This window comes from Bison bison, unplaced genomic scaffold, assembly GCF_000754665.1.
Source record: "Bison bison bison isolate TAMUID 2011002044 unplaced genomic scaffold, Bison_UMD1.0 scf7180017864506, whole genome shotgun sequence".
NCBI lineage: Eukaryota > Metazoa > Chordata > Mammalia > Artiodactyla > Bovidae > Bison > Bison bison.
In genome coordinates, this window is record NW_011495063.1 from 2,591,303 (window position 1) to 2,616,330 (window position 25,028).

General features: G+C 40.9%; 1 protein-coding gene across 2 annotated transcripts in view; it reads left to right on the forward strand.

Moving 5' to 3' along the window:
- The window catches only part of FAM118B (family with sequence similarity 118, member B), a 49,479-nt gene that overhangs the window by 12,518 nt on the left and 11,933 nt on the right, over positions 1–25,028 (forward strand). For both annotated transcript variants that reach the window (XM_010829486.1, XM_010829485.1), the window contains exons 2-3: positions 12,270–12,362; positions 16,172–16,424. In XM_010829486.1, the coding sequence (XP_010827788.1) occupies positions 12,277–12,362; positions 16,172–16,424 (339 nt within the window). In that variant the 5' untranslated portion in view covers positions 12,270–12,276. The remainder of the gene's footprint in view (positions 1–12,269; positions 12,363–16,171; positions 16,425–25,028) is intronic.

Here is a 25,028-nt window from a genome sequence, read left to right on the forward strand (position 1 = left end):
GAACCTTTGTTGGCAAAGTAATGTCTCTGCTTTTGAATATGCTATCTAGGTTGGTCATAACTTTCCTTCCAAGGAGTAAGTGTCTTTTAATTTCATGGCTGCAGTAACCATCTGTAGTGATTTTGGAGCCCAGAAAAATAAAGTCTGACACTGTTTCCACTGTTTCCCCATCTATTTCCCATAAAGTGATGGGACCGGATGCCATGATCTTCGTTTTCTGAATGTTGATCTTTAAGCCAACTTTTTCACTCTCCACTTTCACTTTCACCAAGAGGCTTTTGAGTTCCTCTTCACTTTCTGCCATAAGAGTGGTGTCATCTGCATATCTGAGGTTATTGATATTTCTCTCGGCAATCTTGATTCCAGTTTGTGTCTCTTCCAGTCCAGCGTTTCTCGTGATGTACTCTGCATATAAGTTAAATAAACAGGGTGACAGTATACAGCCTTGACGAACTCCTTTTCCTATTTGGAATCAGTCTGTTGTTCCATGTCCAGTTCTAACTGTTGCTTCCTGACCTGCATACAGGTTTCTCAAGAGGCCGGTGAGGTGGTCTGGTATTTTCATCTCTTTGAGAATTTTCCACAGTTTATTGTGATCCACACAGTCAAAGGCTTTGGCATAGTCAATAAAGCAGAAATAGATGTTTTTCTGGAACTCTCTTGCTTTTTCCATGATCCAGCGGATGTTGGCAATTTGATCTCTGGTTCCTCTGCCTTTTCTAAAACCAGCTTGAACATCAGGAAGTTCGCGGTTGATATATTGCTAAAGCCTGTCTTGGAGAATTTTGAGCATTACTTTACTAGCGTGTGAGATGAGTGCAATTGTGCAGTAGTTTGAACATTCTTTGGCATTGCCTTTCTTTGGGATTGGAATGAAAACTGACTTTTCCAGTCCTGTGGCCGCTGCTGAGTTTTCCAAATTTGCTGGCATATTGAGTGCAGCACTTTCACAGCATCATCTTTCAGGATTTGAAATAGCTCAACTGGAATTCCATCACCTCCACTAGCTTTGTTCGTAGTGATGCTTTCTAAGGCCCACTTGACTTCACATTCCAGAATGTGACTCTAGGTGAGTGATCACACCATCGTTATTATCTGGGTCGTGAATATCTTTTTTGTACAGTTCTTCTGTGTATTCTTCTGCTTCTGTTAGGTCCATACCATTTCTGTCCTTTATCGAGCCCATCTTTGCATGAAATGTTCCTTTGGTATCTCTAATTTTCTTGAAGAGATCTCTAGTCTTTCTCATTCTGTTGTTTTCCTCTATTTCTTTGCATTGATCGCTGAGGAAGGCTTTCTTACTTCTCCTTGCTGTTCTTTGGAACTCTGCATTCTAATGGGAATATCTTTCCTTTTCTCCTTTGCTTTTCGATTGTCTTCTTTTCACAGCTATTTGTAAGGCCTCCTCAGACAGCCATTTGGTTTTTTACATTTCTTTTCCATGGGGATGGTCTTGATCCCTGTCTCCTGTACAATGTCACGAACCTCCCTCCATGGTTCATCAGGCACTCTGTCTATCAGATCTAGTCCCTTATCTATTTGTCACTTCCACTGTATAATGACAAGGGATTTGATTTAGGTCATACCTGAATGGTCTAGTGGTTTTCCCTACTTTCTTCAATTTAAGTCTAAATTTGGCAATAAGGAGTTCATGATCTGAGCCACAGTCAGTGCCTGGTCTTGTTTTTGCTTACTGTATAGAGCTTCTCCATCTTTGGCTATGAAGAATATAATCAATCTGATTTTGGTGTTGACCATCTGGTGATGTTCATGTGTAGAGTCTTCTCTTGTGTATATATATACATATATATATACGTTCACAGCTCCACTTCCCCTAAAGGTGGAGACTTCTCAAAGGTATGGCCCTTAAGGGCATGATGTTAGTCATCTTTGGTGAGACAGTATTGACTTGTGTCTCCACAACATTGACTCTGCAGTCAGCGTCCCTTGTCTACTGTGTAACTGCCATGTGAGTACTAGCAAGCTATTTAATGTCTCTGTTATCTGCGACATCTGTGACATGTAAGGGTGATGGTGGTGTCTCCTTCATAGAGGAGTGAACATTCCCAAAGTGCAGAAAACCATGCCTGGCTCACTGTAAATGCTGCATAGAGTTCGTTGGAGGTGAACTGGATGCTGTAATAATTGTATTAGTTTCAGTGCAGTGCCTGGCATTTAGCATTTAACAGGTATTAACATGAAAATTCAACACCTTGTAATTAATACAATAACTGTCAATTTAAACTGCCAGCATATACAGAATATATGTGGCCCAGGCCAGAGGGAAACCTCAGTGGACTAAGAATTCTCTGCATGTAACTTTATTTTATAAAACAATCTATAGACTTTTTGTAGAGCTACTGTGTAATCTTTGTGTTTTTTTCATGTAATTGGGAAAAAGAAAACTGAAAGGTAACGACGACTCCTGCAGGGCAGGTAAGCATGTTCATATGCGGGAGTGAGCATACCCTGAAACAGCTGAGTGACGCATGTCCCTCACAGAGTGAATTTGGCGTGAAAGAAGCAGTACCACACTTTACCTAGTCACCCTGGGGTTTTTTTGTGTGTATTTTTTTTACAGCTCATAAAATTAAAAGTATCAGTTGATCTCTTAGACTTTGAATTAACTCCTGGTGCGTACACACTCATTCATTCAGCAAATATTTAAATATTTACTCCACTGTGTAAACACTTACTGTATGACAGAAACTGAGCTGAGGGCAGGTGTTTTGAAAGGTGAATAAGGTGCTGACATGTAAACGAGGCCTCCATGGGAAGGGGAGGCTTCAGCGATGGGACGGCGGGGGGCAGAGGTGCTCACCGAGGACAAAGAGCACCTGCCCTTCTAAGGGGAGACTGTGTGAGCTGGGGGCGTGGCTGATGTGTCCCGTGTGGATAGGGCAGGGGGCTGGAAGGGAGGTTGTCGAGAAGACTGCAGAGGCCAGGCCAGGCCAGGTCTTTCCGGCAGGATGAGGTGTTTCATATTAAATACAGAGAAGCCATTGAGTGATTTCTGAGCCATGACTTAATCCAGTTTGTATTTTGAAATCCGTTCTGCTGCTACAAAAGCCTTTCTTCTCTATTTGTAAAATAATTTAGATTTAATATAGTAAATAAAAGTAAGTGATTTTTTTTTTAGAATTTTCTTTTATTATTTATGTGGCTGTGTCAGGTCTCAGTTGCAGCACGTGGGGTCTTAGTTGCGACATGTGGGTTCAACTCCCCAACTAGGGATCCAACCTGCACCCCCTGCATTGCAAGGTGGACTCCCAACCACTGGTCCACTGGGGAAGTTCACAAAGAAACAGATATTTTTAGCCCTAAATACTGACTTCTTTGAGTTGTTTACCAGAAAGAGTTCTTGCATTAAGAATCCACCCTTAAAAATCAGTTTAGGCACTTCACTGGTGGTCCAGTGGTTACGATTCTGCAAGCTCAATGCAGGGGACCTGGGTTCAACCCCTGGTCAGGGAACTAGATCTCACATGCCACAGCTAAGACTCAGCACAGCCAAAGAAATAATCAGTTTACATCTTAGATATCAGAAACTTGAGTTATAAAAATAAGATGATATATATCTAAAAATGTTCAGTTAGTGTTGGAGAGCGTTCTTAAAACTTGAGGTCTGAAATCCTTTTGCCTGCTGGAATCAGATTCCCTTCAACCCCTGTTCTGTTAGTGTATCTGAAAAGCGATATAGTCTGAATGTTGATTTACCGTGCACACAATTTCCACAGGAATTTGTCTTTTCCCACTTGTTCCATTTTAAAAAGAAGTCAGCCTTTTATGGTCCTGACTGCCTTAAAAGCAGTAATAGGATGTTTCTTTTAATTGGAAATGCTTTGTCTGTTGCACAATAAATTTCTTTCTTGTAATTGTGATCATGAGCAACATCTTACATTTCAGTTAGTTCATTCAGGAAGTATTTGCTCACCCGCCCTGTGCCAGGCACTGGTCTGGGATCTGAGGATGCTTGTGAACTAAACTGAGATCCCTGCCCTTTGAGGGGTTTGTATTCCAGTGGGAGGAGGTGGATGGCAATTAATAAGCATAATTAGTATCTTTATTATACTACTAATAAATATAATTAGTGTGCTGGGGGTAGTACATGCTATGAAATTGTAGAGCAGCTGGTGCAGGGAGTGAGGAGGCTGCAGCTTTAAATACAGTGATCAGGGTAGCATCATTGAGAAGGTCTGAGTGGAGCAAAGGATTGGAAACATGTACCGATGGGGGATGGGGGTGAGCAGATCCAGGAAAAGGAACAGTCCACACAAAGAAAGGCCCCAGGCCAGAGTGCTCCAGGCCTGTTTGCGGAAGAGTGGAGAAACCTGCAGGTTTAGAAGGAGGGAGGGAGTTCCTCTGCCTTTTAGGAACAGGCTTCTCAGTCAAATTCAAAAAGTTCATATGCCAAAATAAATGAGTAAATTAGGGAAAGAGTTTTCATCCTGTGAACGCTCTGCAGGTGGTAATCTATAAATACCCCAACTCATGTCTTAACTTGAATTAGGTAATTCCTAAGTAACACAAAAGTTTCTTAAATTCATTTCATAGGGCAGCTAAGCAAACAAAAGAATCTCTTTTTCTTCAAATAAGAAACTGATGTTGGATCACAAGCTCATATGAACTAGCATTTCGTAAAAGGTGAAAATTTACCCTTCCAATGAATAGATTTCAAAAGCCAAAGGCTTTGTTTCATAGCAGAGATTGGCAAAGGCGCACTTGTCTCAGAGAGGGGCGGTGATGGAGGTGAAGATTGGGCCAAGTCTGAGGGGACTTTAGAGCAGATTTGGTTGCCTCCCTTCTTTCTTTCAAGCTCAGTAGCTCCAGATTCTTTTATCATTTTTATTTGGTGATCTATGTTTTCTGTTCTTTAACTCAGTGAGATTTTCCTTGTGTTTCTTAAGTTGGCAGCCTAAATCAGGTACACTGCTTGTATAAGGGCCTGTTCCCCAGCCAGGTCCGGCTGCTGGCTGCTCAGAAATCAGTACTTGAGAGACAGATGTTGGTGGAAAGGAAAATTACTGCTAATCAGAACGCTGGCAATATGCAGATATGGTAGGCTCAGTGTCCCTCCAAAAACTGTCTCCCAGGATTCTGCTTGGCCATGAAAGCTTTTAAAGGGAAAAAGGAACTCATCTCGGTTAATCCTTGAGATAGAGATGCAGAACCCTCCTCCTACTGTGTGCAGTCTTGTCTCCCCCACCCCACCCCACCCCACCTCCGGCTCTGCAGCTTGAAGGATCTTGGTTCCCTGGCCAGGGATTGAACCTGGGCCGCCGCAGTGAAAGCACCAAATCCTAACCACTGAACAACCAAGGAATTGCTGTGGTTTTTCTTCAGATGCTGTCCTGTTCACAGTGTGTTCCTGGGAAAGCTGAAGGAGAAGCTTGGGAGGAGATCTAGTCATCTGTTAGTTACTTATTCTTAATTTCTACTCCTTTGATCTACAAAAAGATCCAAGAGATCAGGATTAGGCAAGGTGTTCTGTGGTCAGAAGATTTGAAAGGTGTGCTGGGGCCAGAGATGAGTAGAGAATGGGGATGCCTGATCTAAGAGGGGCCTCCTGCAGAGAGCTCTCTCCTGCCAAAAGCTGCTTCCGTATCCCCACCTGTGAGAACATCCTTCTATTTCTGTGGGATCATGGGTGAAGGTCTGACTTCTGCTGACATGCAGTGCCGTATCCTTAGAGCAGAAGATGTCCACGTGGGTCTGTTGGTGATGGTACTGTTGCCTATTTACATAAACAAGCAGAACAAGCTGATGAGCAGTGGGGTTAATCCCATTTTCTTAAGGTCATTCCTTGGAGCTGTTCGCCATAGACTCAGTACTGCTCAAGATGGAGCCGTTTACGGCACAGCTGCAGTCTGGTTTGTACAAGACCTCAGGAATGTGCAGCCCACACTGCATCTATGGCTCTATTGTCCTAATCTCAAGCTGCCTGAGCCTGCTCCTTTGTGACTCATTGAGGCATGGGAGACTTCAGCTTCTCTACAAACAGTAGGCAGGCACTTTTGTCCTTGGGTAGGTGGGGGCAGGGGTTTAGGCACAGGGTTCTGTTCCTTTCCAGTCCTAATCAATGACTGATACAGTAGAATATTGTCAAAGTCACACGCGTATCAAGTGTATTATATTGGTGTGTATATTCCGTATCACTTTTGTTTCGGATGCATGGTACTAATTGTAAAGAAGCAGCCTTAGTTTATCCAGTGAGATACTTGAGGTGTTCCAGCTATGTGTGTGTGCTAAGTCTCTCAGTCGTGTCAGACTCTTTGCAACCTCATGGACTGTGGCCCGCCAGGCCTCTGTCCATGGGATTCTCCAGGCGAGTATCCTGGAGTAGGTTGCCATACCCTCCTCCAGGGAATCTTCCCGACCCAGGGATTGAACCTGAGTTCTTATGTCTCCTGTATTGGCAGGCGGGTTCTTTACCACTGGCTTACCTGGGAAGACAGGACTGATCTTTTCTCCTGTTTCTGAATTTTATTTTTCAGAGTATCCTTTTGTGGTTTCTTAAACTTTTTTCTTACTGATTCCTTTCCCCATTTGTCATGGTTGTTTCGTACTTGAGTCCTTTCTGCAAAATTGCTGTTCATTGTTTCTGGCTCAGTTTCCTATGAGGTTGAAGCCGAGGTATGATCACTAAAGAAAATGCTAAGACGCACAGGTCTTTGACTTTCTGAAGCAAAACATTCTATGTTCATCTCTCAGTAAAAAAGGAAAGTGATCCAGGTTAGCATAACTGAGAGTTAGAAGGGGCCTTAAAAAATTGGCAAGGCCTTTTTTCCCTTTTTAAAAAATAGAACTCTGTGCATCACCCCCAGATGTAATTGCCCACCCTCTTTTTCTTTAAAAGGAAATGCCATGACCTCTTTAGGCCTCCAGTTGCACTGCCATCCTGAGTGGGAAGTTCAAGAGCGAATGTTTTGTAGACGTTTGATTTGTTGAATGACAAGATAAAAAGATTGAATGCACTCAGAGCAAGCTTAGTCCTAAATCTCTCTTGATTGGATATTTTGAGAATTGAGTTTTAAACATAAGACCCCAATTTTTTAATGCATTCTATCAGTTTAAGACACCATGCAAAGACAGGTCTACTTTGTTTATCTTTCTTATATTCTGTCCTCGGTTTGGTTTGAGATTGGGTTTGGGTTACATGGCCACAATATGGGGACCTCTGAGATGTCTAACCTGGTGTTGACACTTCACTTAATCACTGTTAACATCCAGCTACACTTGAGGTTTTTAATTGTAACATTTGCCAAGCTGTATGTCAAAATGCAACTTAAATTTTTTTTTTTTTTTCAAAATCAGTGGTGTTTAAGTCATGACAGGAAAGTCTTCCCTTTAAGACTTGTCAAATTTCCAACTCCGAGAGAGATCCTCTATAATGGTGACAGCTTGTTGGCTACCCGGACTTGAAGGAATCTGCATCTGTTCGCTGTCCTTTTGTTCTCGTGAGAAGGAAGCAGTTGAGGGCACGGTCATTCATAATTCACCTGCCTTATTAGGAGGACGATGTCAGTTTTTAAGGACTGGCTAAAGTGTCCAGTCTTACCCTTGAAGATTTATTTACTCTCATTTTTAATGAATTGCCTAGGTCATTTGTGATAAATTTGCACGGTCATACTACTTGGATGTGGAAGATTTTTTCATTGAATATTTTTAAAACCTCCTTGTTTAGCATCATGTGTCATTGTTTTCAGCATGTACCTTCTCAGAAACTTCACAGGAGGGAAAGCAGTGACGTAGAAGGAATCTATCAGTTATCATCCTTTGCACAGTAAAACCATCGGCATCCATCACCAGCTTCTGCTTCAAATCAGATTTTAATTCGGATGTTCCATTACTCCTTCTTGAAACAGTTTTGTTCCCTCTACATGCTGTGTTACTTTGGTTTTATAATCGAAAATAACTGATAAAAACAACATCTGAGCTCTTGAGCCCGGAATATCAGTGTAGTTTATTTTGGGATTTGAGTTTAAAGGCTTTCTAGAATTTGTGATTATACCTCTCAATCCCGAAAGTCTTCCCAGAAATCCTGTATCTTATGAGTTCACTCTCACATTTTTCATTGCTGGGTCATTGTTTACTGGTGAAATCCCAAGAATAAGTAGTATGAATCTGGCATTTTATCAGTGACTGTATTAAAGCAAATTTCCAGGAAATGAGTGTGATACAGGTCTCATCTGACAGAAGGGAGAGGGTGTTGGTCACATGCAATTTAGGGATAAAAGTAGGAACAAAGTAAGTTAACCAGAGGTAGAGGAAGACTGGTGCACACAGAGGAATCACAGCGAGGCACAGCTAAATACAGTTCATGTATATATATGTATATAAAATTGGGGTATGTTGCTTTACAACATCATGTTAGTATCTGCTCTGTGACACTGTGAATCAGCCTTGTGTGTACATATGTCCTCTCCATCCTGCACCTCCCTCCCAGCACCCGCCCCCCACCCCTCTAGGTGGTCGCAGAGCACAGAGCTGAGCTCCCTGCGCTATGCAGAGGGCTCCCACTAGCTCCCTGCTTTAATCCGAGTCAGGTATGTGTGTCAGTTCCAATCTCCCACTTCATCTCCCGCCACCTCCCATGTCCACATGTCCTCTCTCTCTGTCTGCATCTCTGTCTCTCTTCCTGCCCTGAAAGTAGGTTCCTCTATGCCATCTGTATAGATTCCACGTACAGTTCTTTTTTTTTTTTAATTTTATTTTATTTTTAAACTTTACAATATTGTATTAGTTTTGCCAAATATCGAAATGAATCCGCCACAGGTATACCCGTGCTCCCCATCCTGAACCCTCCTCCCTCCCCATACCCTCCCTTTGGGTCGTCCCAGTGCTCCAGCCCCAAGCATCCAGTATCATGCATCGAACCTGGACTGGCGATTCGTTTCATACATGATATTATACATGTTTCAATGCCATTCTCCCAAACCTCCCCACCCTCTCCCTCTCCCACAGAGTCCATAAGACTGACCACGTACAGTTCTTATATATCAGTTCCATTTTTGTGTGTGAATGAGAAGGATGAGAATGGCAACTTCATTCTATACAAAACAGATAGGATAGGCTGCAGTCTCCGATAGAACTGAATTCATCACTGCCTTAACCTGTGTCAGTGAACTGTTAATTGCCCGCAAGCTTGTTGGATGCCCTCTTGTAGTACCTTACACTGCCTGTCTCTTCCTTCCTTCCTTCCTCTCCCATAGTTTCCAGAAAAACAGATGTGTTAGAATTAGTCCAAAAGCCACAATCAGAGGGGCTTGGTTTCTCCCAAATCAGAGGATGACTATCTTTTCCCTTAGAAAACAGTTAACCCTTTTCTGTGTTTATGCTGGAGAAATGAGCCAGTCTATTCCAGTCACAGTTCTGTTTGTTGATACTTTTAAACAGCAAAGGGTAAAGCTTGCTACAAATATAACTGATCTTTTAGACCAAGCAAGGACCTCCTTCCCTAGCTAGTCACTTGTACATCTTTTGTATCTAGGCAAAAATGTCATGATTAGAACTTTTCTTTTATTTATTCCATCCATTTGTATCTGAAAATGTGTTATTCTGAGTTCATTGTGCATGTCAGTGGTTTGTTAGAGCGGAAGACCACACACTAGAAGCAGATGGAGACCCCCAGATCAGCATGAGGAGAGCAGGTGCAAGGCCCCACTGTCATCCCTCTGTGGAAAAAGAAGCCATATTTTGCCATCTTTCTAGAACCAAAATGCTGTGAAAGCAGGGACTTCTGGAATTCTTTCATGTTTTCAAATCTATAACTGCTATCTTCGGTAATCTTAATTTCATTCATATAGCCAATTCTTTTTCTTTTTTCCTTTTTCCATATCTCTTACTGGATTTTTCCTAGAACACTGGCCTCAATTTTTCACTTTTTCATCCACCAGATATGAGCATCCTATTTCTTGCCAAGCTGACATATTTCGAAGTAAAAGTATCCTATCTGATATGAGGATTTAGGCCTTAAAATTTTTGTTAATAAGGTTACTTGTCTTGGCATTTGATGAGCATCTTTTATTTTGTTGAACTCTGTTGGCCTTGAAGGATTTTTCAGTAGCTTGGCAGTAATTGGAGTAATGAAGACACCGGCCTTTGTTTTCTTATGGCAGAAAAGCTTTTCCCCACCTCTGCTAAGTCCCACTGAAATGAAAACTCCAGTGGCGATCACTCAAAGAAATTAATGTGTGAACTAGTTGATGCATGTTAGGAATTCTGTGCAAGATTTTCACAATCAGAAGTTCTATAGCAGTAGCTGCACATTGTTTAGGATAAATGCTAAACTAGAGTTATTTTTTCTGAAATTGCACTCTAGAAGGAATAAGATATGGCTTATGCTTAGATATCACTGGGATGTACATGTAATACTGTATCATATGAGACATCTTTCAGACTGAAGAAAAAATGTTAGAAGACAGAATGAGTATGTGATCAAATATAATATGGGCATATTGAATTACTTTGCATTTAGTTCCTAAGTAAAAGGACCCAGAACATTCCAGTAACAACTTGTCAAGAGCTGTTGGCCATATTTAATTCTCATAAATTATGTATATGGAAGGGACCTTTGGAATAGTTGACTCTATAAAGAAAAAAAATGGAAAAGCTTAGTATTCAGGTGTCAACACCAAGAATTGACCATCTGTCAGAAGAGAATCCAGCAAAACAAGTACATTTTCCAGGGGAAAATGATGGGACTGATCTGGGGTTCTGGTTAGTTGGTACTGCTGGGAGGTTTGTAATATGTAATGCTTATCACCAGAAAAAAATGATTTCCTTCAGCTCCTAAATTTAACTGACTGCTTTAACTGTATCAGCAGAGCACGAGTCATGTAGCAGCTCTGCTGCGGCTGCTAAGTCACTTCAGTCGTGTCCGACTCTGTGCGACCCCATAGACGGCAGCCCACCAGGCTCCCCCATCCCTGGGATTCTCCAGGCAAGAACACTGGAGTCGGTTGCCATTTCCTTTTCCAGTGCATGAAAATGAAGAGTGAAAGTGAAGTCACTCAGTCGTGGCTGACTCTTAGCGACCCCATGGACTGTAGCCTACCAGGCTCCTCCATCCATGGGATTTTCCAGGCAAGAGTACTGGAGTGGGCTGCCATAGCCTTCGGCATCACCATTACTTCAACTAAATCTGAACGTGGGATTTAGTTTTTAGATTTCTAGAATGTGGGAGCTCCCTTCTTTGATGGTTTTGAACTGCGTATTAAAAATGGGGTGGGGGGAGATGAGAAGATAATACTTGGACAATGTTTTTAGATTATAATAGCGCAGCTAAGAGCGCGGACTTGGGAGGCAGACCGCCTTGGTTTGAATTATGGTACCGAGAGTCAGACACAACTTAGTGACTGAACAAGCACATGTTGAGCTTCCTGTGCCTCAATTTTCCCATCACTAAAATGGGGCGATAGTAGTACTTCATAAGATAATGGGGATAACATGAGTTCATGTTTGTAAATCGTGTTTGGCACGTGATAAGCATTATTACAGAGTTTGTTAAAACTCTGATTTAGTAGCTGAATTAATCATTGGACTTGATTTAATAAACATTAAGTAACTTCCCTCTATATTTTACTTTGATCTTTCTCAAGTCGTCTTTCTCAATTTTTTATGTGAGTGTACTTTGTCCAGATTACAGATGTTTATAGAACCATTGTTAAGGAAAGAGAGTAAGCATATGCTTAGATTGAGAGTCGTGCTTCCCCGGCGTGAGGAACCAGTTGTTCAGAGACAAGGAATGTCCAGCAGTCAGCAAATTAGTATTGATTATCCTGTTCTGGATCCAGTGATTTCTTTAGGTGATAGTAAAGGATATTAATAATATGGGGATGTGTAGCACAGTCACCCATGGGTTTTCCCGTAAGTCTTCCCCAGACCTGTCTCAAGGTAGAATAGCAGGTATTTCTTGGCTCTGCAAAGTGGTGGCCAACTGGCATGAGTTGGCGACGGTTTGGTTCTGCTCTGTTTGCTTTTGAAGCAGGGTCGGGGAGGGAGGGGGAGCCTTCAGAACATGTGTTTAGCTATGTATGTCAGCTAACAGAACAGAGCTTCAAAACCCTAATTTCAAGGTCACTTTCTTTTGGATGAATTTAATCCCAGAAGTTTGGGACACTCATTGATTAATGAGTTTCTGTTAAGCCAGTTATACCTCTAAATCGCTTTCAGGATGTATAGCTTTTAAAACTATTTAATGCATGTGCTCTTTTGAATAATGTACTTTACACATCTAATTGTGGTCCATGGTGTTTAATCTATTTTAGAAACTGGATGGCTTCCACAGGGAGCCAGGCCTCGGATATAGACAAGATTTTGGGATTCTTCAGTGATGGCGCACCCCCCACCAAGAAGCCCAGGTAAACAAGCGAAAGAAGTCTGAGGAGCAGAGCAAATCACCATTGGTGGTAGCTGATGAAAAAGAATAAACTTGCCCTACATCCCAGTTGGCTTCACTAATTAATACTGGCCTTCAAAAAGAAAAAAAGAAAACACTGGCCTTCATGGAAAAGTCAGACTTTTTATTTTGCATTTAATTTTTATTTTTATCAAGGTCAGAAACGTATATGATTTTAAGTCAGTTCTTCAAGGGCTGTAGTGCCTCAGCCCTCCTTGGAGCTAATCACTTTCAGCTTTGTCTGTTTCTTCTGATGTTTGCTTCCAGATTTTTAGTACTCTTGTGTTTACTGCTGGTTTTTTTTTTTTTTTTTAGTTTTTGGTTTTACCTATTTCAAATTGTGGAAAGTAAGGATTAGGTTTGCTATCATGAATCCTCCCCTCATAGCTCCCAACACACACACACACACCCACACACACACACCCACACACACACACCCCAAAGCCTCTCCCACAACACACACACGCGCACACACACACACACACACCCCCCTCAAAGCCTCTCCCCACAACACACACATACATTACAGACTCTCCCCACAACGTCCTCGTATGTTTTATATCACAATTTTCGGTTTGATATTTACATCGTATGACTGTATAAATAGTGTTCATAGCTGAGCGTAATATGTGATGATTACTTTTCTTGTCCGTTTTTCTCTTCCTGTTTGTTAAGAGTGTCCGTTTTTTTGGCTTGCTTTGTTTTCTTTGAGCCTGTTAATTGAAACTCAGACTGTGACAGAGAGTAGACCTCCTAATCCACTGGCCCACGCCAGGGACGTGCTAGCTTAGCATGGTTCTGTGGACTCTTCCCTCTGGCAGTTGGTTCCTGGCCTGCCGCCTTGCAGCTCTCTGCCATTTCCTTTCCCGTCACCCTGAGCATTCCTTTCACGTCTCTCCTGCGTTGGATCCTCTGTTTCCTGGATCGTCCTTTTCAGCGTACACCTTCATTTTGCTGAAAAATGTCTCATCAGCTTCTTTAGTAAGACTTCAGAGGGAAAAAGTTTGGGGAGACATTTGACAATGTCTAACTGTACTCTTCACATTGATTTGACGATCTGGCTGAGTAGAAAACTTGAGATACAAAATCATTTTCCTTAGAGTTGTGAGATCGTTGTCCATCCTCTGCTAACATCTAAGTATTCCTGCCAAAATAGCCACTCTGATCTAATTCCCAGTCCTTTGTAACATATGACCTCTTTTTCTTTTCTCATTAGACGCTCATAAGGATGGTTGTTTTTTTCCTCAGTAGTCTGAAATTTAACAGCACTGTATCTTCATGTGAGTCTGGATATCAGGTAGCTCTATTAAGCAGACTGCTGGTGATTTCACATTGGAAACGTTTTCCTGTGTTACTTATTTGATAATTTCCTTTGCAGTTCTTTTCTGTTTTCTGTCTTGATAGAATTCTGGGTATTTAGACGCTGGACCTTCTGGATAAGGCTCTAATTTTCTTATAGTTTTCTGTCACTTTTGTTTTCATCAGTCTGCTTTCTCAAAGATTTTCTCAGTTGTATCTCCCACCTTATGAATTTTTATTTCTGTTATAGTTTTAATTTCTAAGAAACCTTTTTGTTTGCCCACTTTTTTTTTTCTTTTTTATAACATCCTGTTCTGTTTCACAGATGCCATTTTTTAAAAAAACCTTTGTGAGAATGTCCGTTTCCTTTTCAGTTTTTCTTCTCCTTCCTGTGTTTTCCCTTGTTTTCCCCAAGTTCCTCTCTATCTGCTGGCTTGTTTGGATGTAACTCACATGCTGGGAGTTTGTTCAAGGTAAGGCGACCCTTATTTTTCTGCTCCTGTTTAAGAGAAAACACTAAAAAGCCAATTGGGAAAAAAAAAAAAAGCCAATTGGAGACTCTGTGGTGAGGGGCTTGGTCACTGGCAGGCCTCTGTGGGTCTTTTCTCTCATGTGGATCATTTTTCCCCAAAGGGGACTCCTCCTGTCTCCTGACCCAGTGGGGTTGAGGTACAGGTCTGAGGTTGACTGCCCACGCCTGGGAGTCTTCTTTTAGGAGGGGAGGGCAAGGGAAAATCTCATATTTCTTGTACAGAATTTACACAGGCACCTCGCCAAGCTGGGCTGTATGTTCTCAGATGCAGAAGCCTCTGGTCAAACCTCCCTAGAAGATAGGCGTCCCTTCCTAGTGTTCTGACCGCATCTGACACAGCCTTGCAGTGAATTGACCCTCTGCCTTCTTATGTTCTACCTGAACATCCCCAAGCTTCTAATGCCCAAGCTTCTACCCAGGGGCTCGGTTCTTGGCAGCTCCTAAGCTCTGTTGACCTAGTTTGTCTACTTTTCCTATTTCCGTTATCTTCTCCTATTTGACTGTTTATGAACGTATGCCTTCTTTTAAAATTACTGTTATTTAGTGTTTTAGGAAGAGCTGAAAATGAAACAACTGTTACATTTTCCCTTTGTAACCGGAAATCTTAAATATGGAAAAATCATACCTCAAATCTGTAATGTCTGAGGTAAAGAATTCAAATAGTACAGCACATTCAAGTTCAAAGCAAAAGTCCTGTTCTCCCCAATCCCCAGAGTTAACTACTCTGTACAGTTCTTGTAAATCCTTCTAGAAATTTTCTTAAGTATATGTTTGTGTCTGCTTCACTTCCTTGATCCCCTTGAACCGAAGCGCACTTTTCATTGTTTGCTTCTAGCCTGCATTATCCGTCTTCCCCAACAGACAAAGCTTTTGCAGTCAAGGACTCCACTGTGTGTGGTGCTGGATAAGTTTTTCATCAAGTTGGGAGTAGGGAAGGCAGTTCTAGAGGTAGAAAACCAGGTTTCAAAACCAGGTTTCTCAAGGCTAAAAGCCCTGCTCCTTTCTTGCGTTAATGCCAGCATACAGATCCTTTTTCTGTTCATTTCATTATTTGGACAAAAGGCTGAGAAGGGTAATTTCTTAAGAAAACACATGCCATCAGCAAAAACTAAAGTGCATAAACATATTTCAAACAGGTTTTATTAATAATACAGTTTCAGGATGAAGGGGCGTGGAGAAACAAAACTCAAAAACTCGCACCCTTGCTGTCTCACACAGAAGTCAGGATTGAACGCAGTGCTTATCACGGGAAGAAAGGAATGTTTTCCACCTTGCGTCACGTCCGTTGAATAGTTATTTCTTTATTTAGGTCTGTAAGGCTCTTGTGTTTTCAGAATTCTGTTTGCTACTATTTCATTTTTTGCCTGAGGTTGTCTAGAACAAAACCAAAGGCAAATTTGTTCCCATATTTGACTGTCTCATGCTTCACTTTAGTCATGCCCATTTTCATCTTAACGTTCTCAAATTTGGGGCTTAGGTTTGTATTGGCTTTTCTTTTGTCTCCTGTTTTACATTTCTCAATGGTAGGAATTTCATGTTGGAGAGGGTTCTTTTCTCTCTCGAGTCCAAATCAAACATGTCTTTTTGAAATGTATGTTGATTTAAAATATAGTTTAGTTATCAGAACTCTGCTGAGCTGTGATAATCAGACCTTTTCCTAATATTAGTGGGTTTTCTTAGGTTGTGAGGATTACGAAAGAGAAGATTGGTCTCATCAGGCTCTTTAGGGTTCCCACAGTAGGATTTTTACTCTGGTTTTCAGCAAACGCTGGCATGTACTCTGGTCTTTTTGCTCAGTCTGCTTTGTAAAGGCGTTAGACCCGTGCTTGTCACCTTTGCGGCTGCAAGAGTGGAGCTGAAACGGTGGCTTAATATAGCCTTGCTCTGCGCCTCGTGTCTGCAGGGTGTTCCCAGGCATCTCATTTGTTTGACCCTTTCAGGAAGCTGCTCCCAAGCCTGAAAACTAAGAAGCCTCGGGAGCTCGTGCTGGTGATTGGAACAGGCATCAGTGCTGCGGTTGCGCCCCAGGTCCCAGCCCTGAAATCCTGGAAGGGGCTGATTCAGGCCTTACTGGATGCGGCCATAGATTTTGATCTTCTAGAAGATGAGGAGAGCAAAAAATTTCAGAAGTGTCTCCATGAAGACAAGAACCTCGTCCATGTTGCCCATGACCTCATCCAGAAACTGTCTCCTGTGAGTACTCTGTATGCTTGGTATTTGATCTTCCCTAAAACAGGACACGCGTGCTAAATGCAATCAGGATGTTCGTTTCTGGTTTGTAGATTTGTGTAACATTTAGCTCTTCTCCAAAATGTCTGTCCATGGACCTGATTAGGGTAGTTACCTTAACCCCATATCAGTGTGGGGATGGGAGTGGCAATGATGATAATGTTGTTGTTGAAGCCTTTATATATATAAAGTGAGGCCACTGTCCCATTATTGCTGTTTTAAATTTACTTTTTCTATAGTAGTAGTATGCTCACTACTATAAAAGCTGTGTTCCCTGGCATCCATGTCTTTTAGAGAACCTCAGAAAGATTCAAGTTAGTTCTTCTTTTGTGGATGAAGCCATGCCAGTTTTTAATGTTTCTTTTAAAGGCAGTCATTCATTCATTCATTCATTCATAGAGAGAGAGAGAGAGAGAGAGAGTCATGTTTTGTCAAATTGAGCTGGAAATCAGTTCCTGAATGATATAAGGGCCTTCTTGTCTTGCTTTGTTTTAAAAATGTTTAAGAATTAGGATTCAGTTAAGATATATTTGGATATAATAGAGTAGCCAAAGCATGTTTTAAAGCTTAGTAGATTAAGTGCACCTTTGAAAAAAATATAACTCTTAACTCCGTTAAAAGTCAGTCATCGCCATTGCTTTTTGCCCCTACGCCCGAGGGCCTGTAGAAAAGAGGTGTCATCAGGTGTTAGCCTGAAAGGCGTTTAAAAGTAATTCCTTCCTAGTTCCTGACTCATTCATAAACTTAGGGCCTGTTACTTCCTCTATTCATTTCATTGTCCTTAATTGGGATAAAATGTTACTAACCTAGAACAGTATAAAAATTAATAGACTTTTAAGAGTTCCTGATACCTCTACCTCATACCGTATACAAAAATTAACTCAGTGGATTAAAGACCTAAATGTTAAGAGCTAAAAGATAGAAAACTTTTAGAAGAAAGCATAATTTTAAAGCTTCATGACCTTGGATCTGGCAGTAGTTTTTTAATTGTGACACTAAAAGCCTAAGAAACAAAAGAAAAATTAGGTTAAACTGCACTTTGTCAAAGTTATGAAAGCTATTAGGCTTACCAAACATTATCCGGAAAGTGAGAAGACAGCCCCCAGAATGGGAGACGATGTAAACAATTCATGTGTCTGGTGACAGTGTGGTATCAGAATATATAGAGAACTTAACAATGCAAATAATCCAGTTTTTTTTAAAAATTGTTTTAAATACAGTTTATTTACAGTGTTCTATACAGTTTCTGGTGTATAACAAAATGATTCAGTTGTACATATATTCTTTTTCATATTTTTTTCCATTATAGTTTATTTTAAGAATATTGAATATAGTTCCTTCTACTGTGCAGTAGGGCCTTGTTTATCTGTCTTATGTGTAGTAACTTGGACCTGGTAATGCCAAACTCCCATAACAGTAAGTTTGTTTTCTATGTCTGTGAGTCTGTTTATGTTTTATAAATAAATTCATTTGTATAATGTTTTAGATTGCATCTGTGTTATCATATCATATTTGTCTTTCTCCTCTATGATATTTGTCTTTATCGTATGATATTTGTCTAAGTAAGTCTGACTTACTTAGTATGATAATTTCTACATGGATGTTGCTGCAAATGACATTATTTCATTCTTTGTTATGGCTGGATAGTATTCCATTGTATGTATGTACTGTATCTTCTTTACCCATTCATCTGTCAGTGGACATTTAGGTTGACTTCCATGTCTTGGCTCTTGTAAATTGTGCCACTGTGAATGTAGAGGTGTGTCTAATTTTTTGAATTAGAGTTTTCTCCAGATACATACCCAGGAGTAGGATTGCTGGATCACATGGTAACTCTATTTAAGGAACCTCCATACTGTTTTCCATAGTGGCTGTACCAATTTAAATTTCTACTAATAGTGTAGGAAGGCTCCCTTTTCTCCACACCCTCTCTGGCATTTAAAATCAGTTTTTAAATGGCAGAGGATTTGAATAGGCATTTCTTCAAGGAAGATATACAAATAGCCAATAAGTACATGAAAAGATGCTTGACATCATTAGTCATTGGAAAAACACAGATCAAAAACCATGTCAGGGGCTTCCGTGATATGGTCCGGTGGTTAAGAATCCACCTTCCAATGTAGGAGACGTGGGTTCAATCCCTGGTCAGGGTACTAAAATCCCATGTGCCTTGGGGCGGCTAAGCCCTTGCACCCCAACTAGAGAAGCCCCCGTGCGCCTCAGTGGAGACCCAGTGCAGCCAAAAAAATACCGTGTCAGATACCTCTTCATGCCTGGGATAGCTGGAATCAGAGTCGGATAGTAAGTGTTGGCAAGGCTGTGGAGAAATTGGAACCCTCATTGCTGGGATTGTGAAACTGTACAGACAAGGTGGGAAACTGGCCATTTCTCAAATAAATACAGAGTTGTCGTGTGAGCCAGTGGTTGCATTTGCATACACACACATATCTACACACCCAAGAGAGATGAAAGCATCTGCCCATACAAAAACTTATAAACAAATGTTTATAGCATTGTTCATTATGGACAAAAGGTGAAGACAGTGCAGCTGTCCATCAGCTGTCGAATGAACAAAGGTGACACTCACGCAGTGGAATCTTACTTGCTAGTAAAAAGGAATCAAATTACCGATACATGGTGCCATGTGAATGAACCTTTAAAATATTATGCTGAGTGGAAGGCAGTCACAGAAGACCACGTATTAGAAGATTCCAATCATATCAAGTGTCCAGACTAGGGAAATCTATAGGAGCAGAAAGCAGCTTAGTAGTGGTTTAGGACTGGTGGTTTAGCAGTAGCAGGAGTTGGTGGGCAGGAGGCGAGAGTTCCAGGGTACAGGCTTTCTTCTTGAGACGGTGAAGATTTTCTAAAATTGACTGTGGTAGGGAGTTTCCTGGTGGCCTGGTGATTAGGATTTTGGGCTTTCACTGCTGCAGCTGGGTTCAGTCCCTGATTGGGGAACTGAAAATCCCACAAGCCCCATGATATATGGCCAAAAAAAATAAAAAAAGACTGTGGTGACAGTTGCACATATTTGTGGATCTGCAGATAACCACTCAGCTGTGCACTTCAAATAAGTAAATTGTATGTTATGTGAACTATATCTCCATAGAGACGTTAAAGGTAAAAGGATGAGAAAATTATGATTTGAACACTAGTCAATGAAAGTGAGAGTGACTGTTAATACCTGACAAGTACACTTGAGAGAGAAGAAAGCATACATAATTTTTAATGCTCAAAAAAATACAAACTTGTATAAAACAGTAATGAAAAATTGTATCGCCCCAAAATATAAGGGAAAAGTATTAAAGAAGTATGTCAGCCAGTCAGTAAAAATGTTGTCAGTGAGAACCTACTGTGTAGCTGAGAGAACCCTACTCAGTGCTCTGTGGTGACCTAAGTGAAGTGAACGGTTGGTCGCTCAGTCGTGCCCCACTCTTTGCGACCCCACAGACTGTGGCCTGGCAGGCTCCTCTGTCCATGGGATTCTCCAGGCAAGAGTACTGGAGTGGATTGCCATTTCCTTCTCCAGAGGATTGTCCCAACCCAGAGATGGAACCTGGGTCTCTTGCATCGCAGGCAGATTCTTGACTGTCTGAGCCACCTGGAAATCCCTAAATGGGAAGGAAATCCCCCCAAAAGAGGGGATATGTTGTACATATAACTGCTTGGCTTTACTATACAGTGGAAACTAACACAACATAGTAAAGCAACTGTGCTCCCAATAAAAATTAAATAGGTAACAATAAAAGTGTTGTCTTTCTAGGGGGAAAAGAAAGAGCTCATGAGGACAAAGAATGCTGTATTAGTCCAGGAAGACTCGGAGGCATGGACTTGTCTGCCATGCCACTTGTCTGTTGGAATGGTCTCCGGAGAGTAGAAAGCATGACCTTGTTAGTTGGGTTGGTTACCGTTGAAAGTAATGAGAGAACTTAAAGTCAGTGTCAGTATATACTAACCAAGTAAGAAACTGGACTCACTGATTATCTCTGGATGGAGATTTATTACTCACCTCAAAGTGTAATTGTCAGTTCCAACAAAACAGCAATTATCAAACTTTTGGGTCTCAAGACCCTGTTATACTCCTAAAAGTTACTGAGAATCTCAAACAGCTTTTGTTTCTCTGGGTTATATCTCTTTTATATTATATATAAATTATAATATATATGTCTCTATTCATTATTAGAAATTAAAACTGAGAAATTGAAAAAATAGTAAATTCTCTTAAAAATAATAATAAACCTATTATATGCTAACATAAATAACATGTTTATGAAACACAACTATATTTTTCAAAACAAAAATAAATTAGTGAAAAAGAGTAATAAATCAGTGAGAAGAGTGGTATTGTTTCACATTTTGCAAATCTCTTCAGTGTTTGGCCTAATAGAAAACAGACCCTCACATCTGCTTAATGGAGTCAGTTCCGTGTGTTTGTGGGGTTTTGGTGTAACTGTGCGAAAAAAGTGAGGTCTCAGGTACACACTTGGAAAAGAGGAAAGTATTTTAATACTCTTTTTGGATAACTGTAGATATTCATTGTTGATACTACACCAAAATTTTGTAAGTGATGGCTTCCTGGAGATTAATAGCCATAAGGAATCTGAAAGTCAGATTATAGCCATGTCAGTGGCGATATAGAATCTGAACTTCCCTTACTCTGATGTGTTAAGCTCCATGATCCATCTTGCATTTAGAAGAATCTTCTTATTCTAGAATTTGACCCATTTCATTATAACATACAAAAAAAAATGCATCCTTTAAAATCACTGCCAGTCGTATCACAAAGGTATTTGGAAGCTGTCATGCTCATGGTGGCAGGTAAACATTTTCTAGAAACCTGACTCTTGCTGGAAAGCTCAGCTTTTATCTTTGGCAGCAATGGCAGCAATCATTGGGTTGTTTCTCCTCGAAATGACAGGCTCACTTCATTTATTTTTGCAAAAATGGTCAGAATACTCAAATCTGAATAATCATGATTTGTCTGCCAGTCATTCTTTTAATTAAAAATGAGATTTGATGACAAAATCTAGTTCACCTAGTTCAGCTTAAAACTCAAAATAGTCACCGATGTTTTGCCTCAAGACCCACATCAGACTCCAGTCTGCAGAAGTGCTTCTTGTGTACTTCCTGTTCTTTACACGGAGTATTAGGAGGACGTGTACTCAAGGGTCCGCGTTTAATACAACTGATAATGTTCACTGCTTTATTAAGGGCGTTCTCAAGTGAAACTGGCATTCTTCTCTACTGTAGTCTTTGGTGGTGAAGAACACTGTGATGACTGGCAAGCTGGGTTCCCTGAGTCCCGAGTCACACCAAGACACCAGCAGTTCTTCCTTTCATTGCTTTTGTGAAAGTGAAAGTAACTCAGTCGTGTCTGACTCTGTGCGACCCCATGGACTATACAGTCCATGGAATTCTCCAGGCCAGAATACTGGAGTGGCTATTTCCCTTATCCAGGGGATCTTCCCAGCCCAGGGATCAAACCCAAATCTCCTGCGTTCCGGTGGATTCTTTACCAGTTGAGCCGCAAGGGAAGCACATTGCTTTTGTACCATCAGTGCAAATATCAGCATAATTTTAAAAGGCAAGTATTGCTTTCATATTGTTATGAAAATAATTTTGACTTTGCAGACCTCTTAAGGAATCTTAGGGATCCACAGTATCCATGGGCTGCATCTTGAAAACCAATCCAATAGGAGATATGTAAGAAACACACACACACGCATTTGGGGAAATATGAACACTGAGTACTTGCTACTAAGGAATTGGTATTGCATTTTTTAAGTTGTGATAGTGGTATTGCACACGTTTTTATATGTCAGCAGGAGTCTTTATCTTTTAGGAAACTGTTGAAGTATCTGGATGATATGATGCTCAGAAAAATTTCAGTGAAGGGGGCTAGGGCTGTGGTGAGGGGAGTTTAGGTTGAGCAGGATTGGCCATTGGTGATGATTGTTGAAATCAGATGATGGTTACGGGGGAGGTGTATTATACATTCTCTCTCTCTTTTTCTTTTTTTAACTTTTGTGTGTCTTTGAAAATGTCCTTTTTTGGATTTTGGAGTTTTGTTTGTTTTTTTAAGAATCTTAACAAACAATAGTAATATGACACGGCAAAAAGGCCCATCCACTGAGCCAGTTTCTTACAGTAGGGAAATGACATTGCAAAGACCTTGGATTTCAGGAGCAGAAAGACTGTCATTTAAAGGCACCGGGACCCTGGGCACATCGTTTAACGTCTCAGAATCTATTTTTGCTCCTGTAAAACTGGAATGATGTTACTTATCCCACTTGAAAAATAAGTGAGAGCATTTTCTGTATGTGAAGTGTCTGGTACGTAGTATAAGGCACGGTAAATGTTAATAACCTTTTTGTGTTGTTTTTTTACTATGTCTGGGATCGGAAGGACGAGAGTTGCAGGGTGGGAGGAAATGAGGCAACCTTGCACGCGGTCCACTGTTTCAAATGAGTGAGAAAATGTCCATAAATGTGTGTGGGAGCTCAGCATCTCCTTTTGACCATGGAACCTCCTTATTTGTTTTCATTCCTTTGTCTTTACTTAGAGAGGCCACTGTTGGGAAATTGAGTTCTAGGGTCACCTGTTTGAAGAGAGAAGCAATTCACTCCAAGTCTGAGGGAATTGATGCTGCTCCAGTAGCTGATTTCCTTCCTCTCTGTGTTGAGATGCAAAATATAATAACCAAAAGAAGTAGGACCCAAAGATAGTCAGCTAAAATACGTGACTCATGAATTTTCTTTCCAGGCTTTAACCTTTTGCATTTCTTTTCTGAGAAGCAAGGAAGTATAAGCCCATGCTTACCTGATTGTATACCCAGGTGTTTCTGTTTGTGTGTATAATGATTAGATTGGTGCTAGATTACCTTGTTTAACTGTGTGTGTGTGTGTGTGTATGCATCAGAGTACAAAATAAAGGTATAAGAGACAGCAAGGCAGTTCTTAAAGTCACTGTATTGTTTAATTTTAAACATAATTTGGTTTTCTGAATGGGTACTGTTTTCACACTTTGCAGAAATCAAAATGACGAAAAAGATGTAACAGCCATTATGGCATCTCACTCGCATCCACAGCTTTGTCCACCTCCTTTCCCCAGATTTGCCTTCTATGGGTCACCACTGTCTTGAGCATCGTTCCAGTGTTTCTTTCTGTGAAAACAAGCGAATAGGATTCTATTTATTCTTCCCTCACTGCTTCCACCCGCATGTCAGCAGGTAGCACTCTAGACATGCTGATCTGCACTTGTTCTGCCTGACAGTATATCCTGGTCTTTCCATACCAGTTGCCTGTATGCGGATACTTGGCTTGTTTCCAGTCTATTACTGTCACAGATAACAGAGCAGTGACAATGTTGCATAAGTCATTTTATTTGTTTGTAATTACATCTGTGGGATATATTCCCAGAAATGAGATTGCAAGATTGTAGGACAAATGGATTGTAATTTTGGTAGACATTAAAGGGGCATTGTATTTTTGATAACAAATTGAGAAAAGTGCATGACATTCATTAGTAGTTGCCTTGGGGCCTTCCTGGTGGTTCAGATGGTAAAGAATCTGCCTGCAATGCAAGAGATCCACGTTCGACCCCCTGGAGAAGGGAATGGCTACCCGCTCCAGTATTCTTGCCTGGAGAATTCCATGGACAGAGGAGCCTATCAGGCTACAGACCGTGGGGTCGAAGAGTCAGACATGACTGAGCGACTAATGCTTTCACTTTCCCTTATACCTAGTAAAATTCAGTAACTAGAGTTTATTTCTGATCAGGTCATTAATTCTGATTAAGTATTAGAGTCCCCAGTTGGTTGTTCATGGGCTGCTAATATGTGATGTAATAATTTATGCCATGATATAAGTGAATGAGCAAAAGTTAAAAAACGTGACACGTAAAGAGAATGAGCAAAAGTTGACAGATGTGACGCACGTCCTTAGCCACATAAATTGTGGGCTCTGCCATCCAGTTAGCCCTGGAAAGGAGGCTGAGCCACTGACAACAGGGCCAGGGTAGCTGCAGCACAGAACAGTGACCAGCAGGACCGGATGACTCCTGGCTGCGTCAGCACCTGCAGAGGCAGGCTGCACTTCTGTGCTCTCACGTTTCTCCTGCAAAAGTAATTTACCCTTTATTTGGCAGATATAATGAAAAAATGGGTAATTTTTATAAAACACTTTGAAAAACAGGAGGTACATTTGGCAAATTGAAGTATGTTTTATGAATCTGTTTACCTGGTTCCGTGGAACCAGATCTTTATTGGAGCACAGTGCTATTAGGGCGGTATACAGGTGAAACCAGGAAGGTAAGGGGGCTGCTTTGAGGATTAATAGAAAGATTATTGCTGTCTTCTATTTAGCAGCTAGCTGCAGTTACTTGGAGTTTGAACGGGGATTAATGGGACCTTTAAGAAATGATTCTCTGCTTAGATATTGTCTAAGGGATGGTGTGGCAGGAATAAGATACGGATCAGATATTTATTATAGCACATTACATAGCTGCTTCCCTGTTTCAGATTCCTTTGGTCCCAGGGATTGCTTGGTCTTTATTAAACTAGAAAGC